The 12556-nt window shown below is 44.2% G+C and overlaps 1 protein-coding gene across 1 annotated transcript; it reads right to left on the bottom strand.

Moving 5' to 3' along the window:
• Positions 1-369: 369 nt before the first annotated feature.
• On the bottom strand, positions 370-7708 carry LOC133140342 (aquaporin-3-like). Its single transcript, XM_061260217.1, has 6 exons — positions 7525-7708; positions 3550-3676; positions 3043-3180; positions 2736-2860; positions 2264-2481; positions 370-1987 (listed from the first exon to the last, which is right to left on the bottom strand). Exons 1-6 carry the CDS (start codon positions 7630-7632, stop codon positions 1807-1809), a joined length of 897 nt encoding a protein of 298 aa, XP_061116201.1. The 5' UTR covers positions 7633-7708; the 3' UTR covers positions 370-1806.
• Between the last annotated feature and the right edge of the window lie 4848 nt (positions 7709-12556).

Here is a 12556-nt window from a genome sequence, read left to right as displayed (position 1 = left end):
CCTTTATAAAATATTAAGAAAACTGCCCTGTCATTTATAAAATCCCATACAAAACATGGCTGACTTGATAGTTATATACCATACATTTAATGGGGATTTATTTCATTTTCTCAATAGCCCAAATCCCTGAATAAAAACACAGCTTCTGAGAAACGTCTGACCCAGCCACACACTTAAATACAGGTCTTACGAGCCGCATTTTCATCTGTAAAACGATGAGGGAAAGGTGTTATCTGGACTTTGATGAATAACTCCAAGGTCTCCTGAAGGTAAAGAATTCCAAAGAAGATGAAAGTTGAGACAGATGGGAACAGGAACGACATACAAAAAAAGCTGAAACTTTATCCCAAACTCTCAACTCAACCCACATTTATAAGACAAAAAAAGGCCTTTATTGTAACACAAAAAACAAATGACAAAATCTCCCTGGCCTATAAAACGTAAAAAACGAATCTCACAAAATACAAAATACAAATGCTTTACAATGCAACAGGGCTCACAGTCAATGCCCTTTCATTGCACTGGGAATCAGGAAAGTGTACACAGAGTAATCGCTAATGGGGTATAAGTTGGTGACTATTCTATGGCTCAGCATGGGGGGATCCACAGCTGGAGAGAGGAACAAAAAAAATCAGCTTGGATGGGGGACCAAAGCAACATTCATTCAGGGGGCCCAGAAATTCTAGCTGTGCCCCTGAGTATACACATTCTGAGATTAAAAACCAATAACAATATTTACAGCATTGCTGGATTGTTTGGTTTCAGATGAACTTGGAAGCCTTTTCGAAATGGGGCAACAAGGACTTTTTTTGGCGAGCCCTCTTCACCCTCAGAAATGTAATTCCAAGCCGCAAGCAAGGCAAGAATGTCGTAGAAATCTTTGAAACCCCCCTTTTTGTGTGATGATTTCTTTCAGCCTTTTTTGGTAGTTTTAAGCACGGCAGTATTTAAATACTTGAGATATACTGGTGTTTGAATCTGAGTGGAGATATTTTTATGGACTCAATGCTCAACTTTTTAAACTTGTTTTGTGTGCTGGTGTGCTTATGAGGAAATATGGATGTATTCTTTCCTCTTTTGGCCAATCAGGATACTATACATACACAGGCCAAAGCTCCTTGTGCCTACACTGGCGTCATGAATTATTAATAAGGACATGGTTCACTGTCTTAACCTTTCAAGCGCTACCAGATGAAATTTTAAATATTATTTTCATAGATTCAGACAAAATTTGAAACAATTTGTTGCAAATGCTAACAAAAAGAATAACACCAGGCCCCTGTCTGGAATCTTTGTTGAGAAACCATTCTCTAAATAAATATATATAAATCTACAATACATTATAAAACATAGAATACTGTCTGCACAAAGGTTCTATACTAAGGTATACAATTTCATTGTTTTTGATAGACATATTAGATATCTGAGAATTAATATAATTCTATATCAGTGCAGACAGGGAGCAACCTTTTTTTTCTTTGGTAGAAAGACAGGATTGTGATCCAATCGGGAAAAAAAACACTGCCCCCAGAAATGAGAGAGCTGCACAAAGATGAATTAGGTAGATACAATAACATGGGTCTGTGTATTGTTCACATGTACCGAAGCTGGAGCACGGAACATACACACACACACACACACACACACAGGTGCGGCTGCACCAATCCCATCAGGACGAGCGACTGCAGTTTGATTCAGAGTTCAGTGTGCCAACAGGGGGCGCTGTCTGATCCAGAGGACAGGTGAATGAGAGTGAAAACAGGGGGGCCGGATGTTTCAGGGAAGACGCTTGGCCGTGCGTGGGCTTCACGCCGTCTCCTTGGAAGTGACGTTGGACAGCTTGATGCGCTCCTCATCCTCTGCCTCCATCTTGTCCCGGGCCTCCCCCTCCACGTGGAAGCCCACCATCAGCTGGTACACGAACACCCCTATCACCGTGCCCAGGAAGGGCGCGAAAATCGGCACGAAGAACCAGTACGACTTGGCCCTGGGGGAGGAAATGAGAGAGGGAGAGGGTAAGATAACCAATGTCTATTTCACACGAGGTGGAGAGGGAGGGGTGTTGGTGTAGAACAGTGCACTGTCAGTACAGGGCGGCTAGGGAAAGGTTGACCTGGCATGGGGTCAGTGACTGGAGGCTGGCTCGCCTCTTTTTGCTTCCCGTTGGAGTGAAGTGTTGTTAGTTTTCAGGTTCTGGGGGTACAGGGGGGTAATGCGTGCTGTTGCTGGGTAAAAAGGGAGCAGAAAAGCGGGGCACACTCACGTGAACACTTCCCGGCCCCAGCCAGCCAGGGCGGTGAAGAGACGCGGCCCGAAGTCCCTGGCGGGGTTGACGGCGTAGCCCGAGTTGAAGCCCATGGACAGGCCGATGACCAGCACCACGAAGCCCACGGTGAAGGCTTCCAGGCCTTTGGGGATGGGGTTGTTGTAAGGGTCCACGATGGCCAGGATGCACACAATCAGGGCCGCCGTGCCGATCAACTGCAGCCACAGGACAAGAGTGAGGTTCTGAGCTGTTACGCAACTAAAGCTAAAAGGCTGGTCACACTTAGTCAAAATGTTTTGCTCGTAGATAGATTATGACTCAGGCCTCATGTTACACCTGGGTAAAAACTCCACAGTGGATACTGTATTATAGTAAACTGATAAACTCATTGTTTAAAAAAATCCAATTAGCTGTACTGTCGTTGTATTCTGAAGAAATTAAAGAGTCATGTCATGTGAAAAAAACTTACCTGGTCAAAGAAGCCATTGAGGAGGGTGAGATGCTTTGAAGGGTAGGTGGCAAAGATCCCGGCTGTGGCTTTTTCCCCAATGACAATGAGATCGTTCCTTTCCCCCGCAAAGTCCCACAATGCATCTGGAGAGACCACAGAAACATGAACAGGTCAGACCCATTAAGTATTGGCAATCTTTGTGATGTTTGTCTCAACCCAAGGGGCCCAGCTCATATCAACCATATAACAGGGGCTTCATTTAAGCTGAATACCCTACACGCTCACAAATAAAGGTACAGTGGAGGACCACGCCAAACATACTGACCATAGTACAAGCCGAAAATGACTCCAGCGCCCAAGAAGGCCCCCAGGGTCTGGAAGAAGAAGAACACTGGGAACTTTATCCATGGTTCCCTCCCGAGCAGGCACTGGGCAAAGGTCACGGTGGGGTTCAGATGGCCACCTGTGAGCCAATGGACAAAGAGAAGGGTTTTAACAACACAGCGGCAAACTCATCCCTCACTCTCCCAGAAGAAAGGGCTCAGATGGAGGTATCTGGACTGGCATAAGCTTGTGTTTCCGTGCTCTGCTCTTCCTATGTGTGTCAAACCTGGGTGAAATATGGAACTGTTTCGGATTCAAATACTTTTCTACACTCTACTGGTATGATGGATTGGTGCTTATGACAAAAAAACCCACCTTCTGGTCCTCTTGGTTGGCTCAGTTGCACCAAGGAAGATCAATCGAGCACCGAAAACTGTTTGAACCCGAAACAATTCCGAATTTGTGAATGCAGATTAGAGACATGGCAGAAACACCTGCAGCGACTCACCTGAGACCTGCCCGCAGACCAGGATTCCCAGCGTGGCGGCGAAGCCGAAGGCGAAGTTGACGGTGAGGAAGAGGCCGTGAGTGCCAGCGCTCAGCACCACCTGGGCCACCCCTCCACAGCCGAACATCTGCAGAGGGAGAATAACCGGAACTGAGTGAGAATCGTCTAACTCAAACAACCAACTGTGTGACTTTAGTTATGGTAACCATCTCATTCCAACATTCAACTGTGTGTCGCTAGCACAGAGACTACCCTTTTCTAACATCCAAAGTTGTTTTAAATGCACTACACTTGCAGCCTGTATGAAATAAATCTGTTTTTAATTTCATCTAAATGAGCCTGATAACATGTTATTCCACACCCAAAACTGAAATAGCTTGAATGGATTCCTTGAGTTGACTCACTAACAGAAGCAAGAAAAACTCACAGTAGAAGACTGTTGGAGATATAAATTAGTAATCAGAAACAGCTGTAAACCATTAAACTGGGAATTAAGTGGCCAGTGTGTACTAGCAACAACATATGCTTGTTATGCCCAATGAACTGAAACAGGCAGAGGGCAAAGATTTCTGGGAAATCAACACATTACAAAAAAGCTTATTCCCTGCAGTTTCTCTATTCGTGTTTCAAGCAGATAGTGTTTCAAGCAGATCATGGCAACAAGGACAGCAAACTACTAATGCAGCCCATAAACTCTGCTAGCCTTTGGATCACTGCTCGGTACAGGACCCATCCAGTAAGGGCAGGCCCACACAAGGTTGCTACTACTCATGTCTGCGCGGGGAACGGTGGAGGTATGGAGAATTTAGCAAAACGAGTATGAAGGAAAGATCTTAAAACTCGATGATTCATTTGCCTTCTATCTCCAAAGTCTCTTTGACTGAAAGACAGGCATTGACTGCAGAGGACTGATAAGGCAGGCATTGACTGTCGAGTACTGATAAGGCAGACAGCAGTGACCGTTTCTGCAGACCTGAAGGCCCTTCCGGGGCCCATAGCTCTGATGAAGACCAGGAGTGGCGTGCCGAGCATGGGCCCCACTGACAGGCCACCCTCGCCAAAGTGACCCCCAGGGACAAAGAGCGCTTGTTCGGTCGAGGTTTAACCATCGTCACCCTTGTTCTGCGTAATGACCACCCGCTCCCCCCTCCAGTTCATACATATTACACCACACGACTGGCCTCGTCCATGTCAGGGATAAGGTAACATAGGGGCCTGTTATCTCAGCTATCCTGAAAATGAACACCATCCAAACATAGTTTTAGTCATAGTTTTAAAATCTACTGAGAATGGCATGGGAGCTGTTCTGCGCACTGTCCACATACAGGAGCGCTACTGTGTTCAAGCTGATCCAGAGAGTGCACTCAAAACCCTGTCTGAGCTACCCTACAATTAGCCTGTCAAAATTATATTTAACATAACATAATGGCAAGAACAGGCCATTCAGCCCAGCAATGCGCAACACTAAAGTAACTTATGTATGTGTTTGTACAGCTATGTTGCGAGTAATACTATTTTTAATAATTTATTAATCCAATTAAATAATAAAATAACTGAAATAGTTTTTTAATTTTTTTATTTAGCGCCTTTATCAAAAATGCGGAACAATAGATGCTTCTCATTCACCCATTCATACACACACTCACACACTCACACACTCACACACCAACACCAAATGGCTGCCATGCAAGGTACCAACCAGCTCGTCAGGAGACACGCCCCGGGTGAGAATCGAACCAGCAACCAGCCGACTGCCGGACGACTGGTCTTACCACCTGAGCCAACGTCACCTGTAACTGCCCCACCACACCTACAACACCAGTCATGCGGATGGCATTACAGAACACGTGACGACACGCATTTCGGTGTCACTATGTACGCTGTATTCAGTGCAGTGAATAATGGTGAAACGATTTGTCCAGCTTAATCGGCTATGCGACTTCAGAACCCTGACAGGTGTCACACCTCGAAAGTGCGAGTCAGGCGAGAGCCCTACACTAATAAGGCCATACCGAGAGTCTACCAGGCCGGCAGAATACAAAAGAGCAAGAATCCACAACAAAGACACACCCGAAATGCTCTCACTTAATTGCACACTGAACTCTGCGCTCACCTTAGATACACCTGCTATTGTGCAGGTGATGTTTAATAAACGTAGCCAGCCCAGAACTGTATTACACACAGGGTGGGGTTTCCTCTGAGGGTGACAGACAGCACTTTCTGGATTGTCCTGATCCCTTCCAGGATGAAAAAGTGATTAAGGAAAATCACCTCAATCCACTCTTAAAGTGTAATGAGTTCATCCTGGTTAATGCCTGGGAGTCTGCATTTACTGTACGTAATGTATTTATTTAAAAGATGAAAGGGAGATTGGTATCGCTCCCATTAAATTTATCATAATGGCATTGCCCCTGGGGCCGTAGGGCAGCTCCTCCATAAAGCGGGGCCTGGCTCCGAACAGCGATCTGCGTGCCCGTGCTTGCGCAAACCCAGCGACGAATGAACGGACGAACCAGCACGGGCACATTCAGAGGATCCGCTACCAGGGCTTCAGTGGATCTGCTGGGATAAAGCAGCTGTTGCTATAGAATCACAGCGCAAACAGCTGCAGCCCCCACCACGTTCACCTGTGGAGTGCTGTAACAACCTTCTCTCTGCCTGCAGGAACTACAGGTCAACCCAAGATAAAATACTCACACTGTCACCTATTAATATAAAGTATTAATAGGAAAACCACTGTCATCTATTAATATGAAGTACACAGGTGGCAAAGATGGCTGGAAAGCTGTCAAGAATATCTCTGTGTTTTTTCACGGTTATTGGTTGTTAATGTTTAATAGTTGTATTGCTATGCGGCTACAAACAATGTTTTGAACTTTTGCACATGTGTAACCTAATGAGATCCTAACCGACTAGATCCTTTCTTTCCCAACCGACTGGAAGATGTGGTTAAACGTGCGGTGGTCCAGGGTGTGAAGGAAAAATAACACTGTTTCAGTGCTCCCCCCAATCACTGGCACTGTATTACAGGGACATCACACTGAACTTGATTCCAAGACACAGCACTACCTTCTGCACATGAATTACTAATTAGCCTAAGATCAAATACCCGGGATCACTGGATTAGGTAAGCAACCCAAAGCTGTATCTGTGCACACACATGTGTGTGTGTGTGTGTGAGAGAGAGAGAGAGAGAGAGAGAGAGAGAGAGAGAGAGAGAGAGAGAGCACTCAGTGAGCACTTTAGACTTATTTTTTAGACTGATAAAGTCTTCTGCTGCTGTAGCCTATCCACTTTGATGCGTTGTGTTCAGAGATGCTCATCTGCATACCACTGCTGTAATGTGTGGTTATTTGCGTTACTGTCACCGCTGACAGTAACAGAAATACTCATTAACAAGGTGTTTCTGTCTGCAGTACTGCTGCCCGTTGGATTTTTTTTGTTATTCGCACCATTCTCCGCAAACTCGAGAGACTGTTGTGCTTGAAAATCCCAGGAGATCAGCAGTTTCTGAGATACTCAAACCACCCTGTCTGGCACCAACAATCATTCCCTGGTCAAAGTCACTTTTTTTACCCATTCTGATGGTTGATATGAACATTACCTGAAGCTAGTGACCCATATCTGCATGAGTTTATGCACTGCACTGCTGCCACAGAACTGACTGATTAGATAATCACATGAATAAGTAGGTGTACAGGCGGTCCTAATAAAGTGCTCAGTGAGTGCATATACACACATATACAAATATATATATGTATATATATATATATATATATATATATATATACACATTTTGACATCCTTGTATTGCAGCATTGACAAAATTATGGTTAAAAGAACATGCATGACATTCAGGTTTGGTACAAAGGGACGCTTTTTTAACAGTATAGTCGAGTGGCATCTTCACAGAATTTGCATTATGCACCAAGGGCCAGTGCCCTGGGCCCCAGAGAGAGGATGGGGGTTACTCACCACCAGGATCAGGGTCCCCAGGCATTCTGCCAGGCCCTGCCGAAGCAGGGTGTTTCGGATCTGGAACGTCCGGGCCAGTTTGTCCAAGTAGAACTTCTGCTTTCCCATGGTGCGTCTGTAGTGAATGCCTGCCAGTGACAGTGAAGTTATCTCCAGAGGAAGTCTGTCTGACACTGGTGACAGCCCGGCCTCTTATAGGGTCAGACCCAAAACCAGCCTCCGCCAACCTTACACCCCTCCCCTGTCATCACCTCCTCCCATTTCCTCCCTGCCTTGCCACACCTTAATGTTTTACCCTCCCACAAACACACCCTTCTCTCTGTCTCTCTCTCACTCTCTCTCTCTCCAATCTCGCTATCTTTATCTCTCTCTCTGTCTCTCTCACACTCTCTCTCTAACTCAATCCAAGTCACTCTCTTCAATCTCTCTATCTTTATCTCGCTCTGTCTCTCTCAAATTCAGATTAAAATGGATTTATTAGCATGAATGAAAATACAATAAAAGCAATAATAATAAGTAATAAAATAATAATAAAATAAAAGCAATGCAATATATAATATTTATTTACAAAATAAATATATTCTAAATGTATTTCTATAAAATATAAATCTCTTCATCTCTCTCTCGATCTGCCTCTCAACGTCTATCTCTTGCATTCACCTTCTGTAGGAGCGGCAGATTTTTCCAGCCAGTTTCCCAGTTCTTTCTTTGGCATGGCTACAGGAGTAATTGTGTCTGTTGTGATGCACGCAATATACTGTGAACGGAGGGACAGACGGACACAGCTGTTCACTTTGTGCAAAAGGCCATCGTCGATGGACAGTCATTGACTGTTTCAGTCAAACCTGCAGTAAATAAGGGGTTAATCCAAGCCCAGACAGCTTGTCTGTAGCTTCACAGTTTTAATAGCAGCCAGCGAAGTCTGGGTACCAGCTGTGCGGTGCCTGATGAATAATCCAGATTCATAAGGAAATTTACCAAGTGCCACGATATAGCCGGGGGACGGGCTGATTCATCTGTCAATCAAAGGCAGACTCCTCTGGCTTCACGTCACACACTGTTGCGCAACTATGGATCCTACTGTCATCAAAGAAATAGTTTTCCCGAAAATGTAAAGGTGAGGCTAGGACATGACGTGCACACCAAAACAATTAATGCGATGTACCTTAACCTACTCACCGGAGACTGTCTAGGGGGATGTGAAACAGTAACAGAATTAAGGCAGAGTTCAGGGCCTCACTACTCCTGTAACGTAGGTTACCGGTTCTTCTCCAGCTGTATACTTCTGGCCTGACGTTGAAGCTGAACCAGACTTCTGTTTTTATCTGCACACCACTTGCGACATCACGCTGTGTCCTGACCGTACTAGTGTAGAGCTAACGAGTTAGGGATTTGATTTGAATTAAGCGTTATGGAACGAGAACCCATGGTACATCGTGGATATTGGCATACGCAAAGCGGAGTGCCGTTACACCCACAAGCTGTGCAATATCCACGATATACCACAGGTTCGAGTTCCATAACGTTTATATGCGGTTACCACATTTATCTTTCAGATTTTCACGAAAGAAAGACTAAACTTTAGATAAACTTTACATTAATGTACTATTTTTAATGGAACTATGTTTTATGGTAAATGTATTCTTCCGCTGAACAGTAGTTTATTGGTTGCTAAGCAACGGTATTGTAAACGTTAGCTAGCAATAATGTATCCCCACTATCGAAGCAACGGTATTAACCTTAGTAGGAATAATGTATTGCCACTGCACTAACCTTAGCGAAGCAACGCTATTGCAATAAGGTATCCCCACTGCATTAACGTTAGCTAGCTTGGTGGTTTACTTTACAACAGACTACACATTCACACACAATTATTTGTTTTCGTTGTGGGCGTTTATCGGGACACTGCCAGATAACGTGCAGTTATTGAAATAACGCCGGGGTTTGGTGGTCTAATTTCGATCCGAGCATGTTGCATAAAAGTCACATTTTTTCGTTCCTGCTCCCTTCCAAAGCAAAGGACACTTTAAACTCACTCATTTAATTTTACTTTACTTTGGTAGGGTACTAGAGGCGAGATCATGATAACGTTAAGTTACGTTCATTTCGATTCCAGTAGGTAGTAGATAACCGTAATCAACAAACGCGGAGTAATTTTAAAAGATGTGTGAACATTCCATTTAGCTGTGCGTTTATCGTGGATATTGGCACGGCTGGAACGCAAACTGAGACAATGGACCGGACCTAACCGTTGTATGATAGCACCGCTACACTCCGCAGTAGCAGGGATAAAATACATATTTATCTTGTCAAATAAACTGAGTGAAAATGTGGACCAAATCTCATCATGGGGAGAAAGAAAGGCAAAATTAAAAATAACAGAGTAAAAATAAACAAAGCTTACCCAAACTGGTATTTAATGCACCATTGACACACCCATCCTTGAGATTTGGGCCACAAAGTATAAAACTGTAATCTTAGCCACCACAGTTGGCTTATTGCAAAAATCCTTTGAAGTAGCCTAGGATTTTAAGTTGAATGCTATAAACCCTGCATAGGCTGACTAAAACAAGACTCTGCTCCACAGTGTCACAGTAATTCCTGCTTTGTGAGTGGTCTGTGTTCAATACTCAATGCTAACTTAAAATAAACCATAAATCCAAAAAAAAGCCATGCGGCTGCACAGTCTGACAATCACAGTAATACTGAATGTGTAATTTAGCATTGAATAGCCTATGTAATATAGTTGATGTTTGTGCCACTCATAACCTGACAGAACAGGTTGAAATAGAAGGATGCACAATGCCTTGAGAACAATGCTGAAATATTGCGGCAGGATTTTTATGTGAATGTTTGTGAAAATAAAGCAGAATCTCAGTGCCCATTCTTCCGTATTTTGGTTATTGAGAGCATCTGCCTTCACGTCCGAAAAGAGAACAAATGGTTTCTGTACAGTTTGGATTTCAAAGTAACATACACTATACTGACCCCCTCTACAAACCACATTAATGAGGAATCCATTTTTTCCTCATTCAATGTTTCCTATCTGGCTCAGGCTTAAAAAATGTTTTACAATATATTAGTCTACATTTAGGCGGCACGGATGGTGCAGTGGGTAGCACTGCCGCCTCACAGCAAGAATCCCCGTCGGCCAGGGCCTCTCTGTGCGGAGTTTGCATGTTCTCCCCGTGTCTGCGTGGGTTTCTTCCGGGTACTCTGGTTTCCTCCCACAGTCCAAAGACATGCACGTTAGGCTGATTGGAGAGTCTAAATTGCCCGTAGGTATGAGTGTGTGAGTGAATGGTGTGTGTGCCCTGAGATGGACTGGCAACCTGTCCAGGGTGTATTCCTGCCTTTTGCCCAATGTATGCTGGGATAGGCTCCAGCCCCCCTGCGACCCTGATCAGGATAAGCGGGTTCAGATAATGGATGGATGGATGGATAGTCTACATTTATTTAGCAGACATTTAACTGTTTTATACCTGGCTGAGACATACATTTCTGTACAATATATTATCCTTCATATATTTAGCAGATATTATCTGATTATAATGTAGATAATTAGTAGATATGGTGCAGTGGGTAGCACTGCCGCCTCACAGCAAGGAGGTCCTGGGTTCGAATCCCCGTCGGCCGGGGCCTCTCTGTGCGGAGTTTGTATGTTCTCCCCGTGTCTGCGTGGGTTACCTCCGGGTACTCCGGTTTCCTCCCACAGTCCAAAGACATGCATGTTAGGCTGATTGGAGAGTCTAAATTGCCCATAGGTATGAGTGTGTGAGTGAATGGTGTGTGTGCCCTGCGATGGACTGGCGACCTGTCCAGGGTGTATTCCTGCCTTTCGCCCAATGTATGCTGGGATAGGCTCCAGCCCCCCTGTGACCCTGTTCAGGATAAGCGGGTTAAGATAATGGATGGATGGATAATTAGTAGATAATAAGAAAACATAAGCACTTTCAACCTGATTTATATGAGCAACCATGTACAACAATCGTAGAGCAGCAAATGCATTATGAAACTTCAGTAAAATTATAAATTCAGACAATGATTATATAGCGATAACGAACACAATATGCCAATATTAAACTATTAAACAATAGAAATATAACAATAGATATAATCGATACGAGTGCTACAAATACCATAGGTACAATAGGAAGGAGTGCCAGGGAGTGGAGGTGGGACTAGAGCCAAAATGAAGTGCACATGTGGAAGCATTAAAGCACAGTGCCAGCTGAAGTCTGCATCTATGCGCAGTTACGCTTTTGGTAAACACAAATAAAACAGCAGGGACATTTAAACCGAACACAACAACAACAACAACAACAACATGCGGACAGCACGTGGGGAGGAAAAAACAACATTTTGTGCAACAACAGGCTGCCTCTGCTGGCTTCACTGGGCTCGTATGTCTCCGAGTAGGCACACAGTTGATGATGAAAACACTATTTTCTGTCATAAACACAGCAGGATGTAGAAAGGAGGAAGGTGGGGGGGGGGGTACATTTCAGTTGGAGGGACCAAAGGAAGACGTGACGACTGTCACGAACGGCGAGACATCGAGCTACGGCACATTGCTGCTGGTTGACTCACCTGTACCAGGTGAATAACCTTTACCTGCGCGCATATACAATGAGGTCCATACATATTTAGACAGTGACACAGTTGTAAAGGGTTGTAGCCTCTAAATACCCTGCTAGTTAAAGCTGACAGTCTGCATTTTAATATGAGGGTATCTACAGTACATCCCTATGAGTGAAGCATGTAAGAATTACAACCCTTTAGAATTGGCCGTAGGGTACGTGGGTGTGCTTGGGTGAAGACAACTTCCTCAATGTTGCTTGTGTGTCAAATTCCATCAAGCATGCATGCTTTGCTAGTGGAAACACTATCTGACAAAAGATTATTAGGGCAAATCATTTTTGGCTTAAATATAGATTGCACTGTCTATACGATTGGTACGTAAATATCATTCGGGTGTCAGGTGACTAAAACACTCGTTCTTCAGCAATGTGTCCCCATAAAGACCCAAAAT

This window comes from Conger conger, chromosome 11 (assembly GCF_963514075.1).
Source record: "Conger conger chromosome 11, fConCon1.1, whole genome shotgun sequence".
NCBI lineage: Eukaryota > Metazoa > Chordata > Actinopteri > Anguilliformes > Congridae > Conger > Conger conger.
The sequence above is the reverse complement of the archived record's forward strand: the minus strand, read 5'-3'. Positions and strand labels throughout refer to the sequence as shown.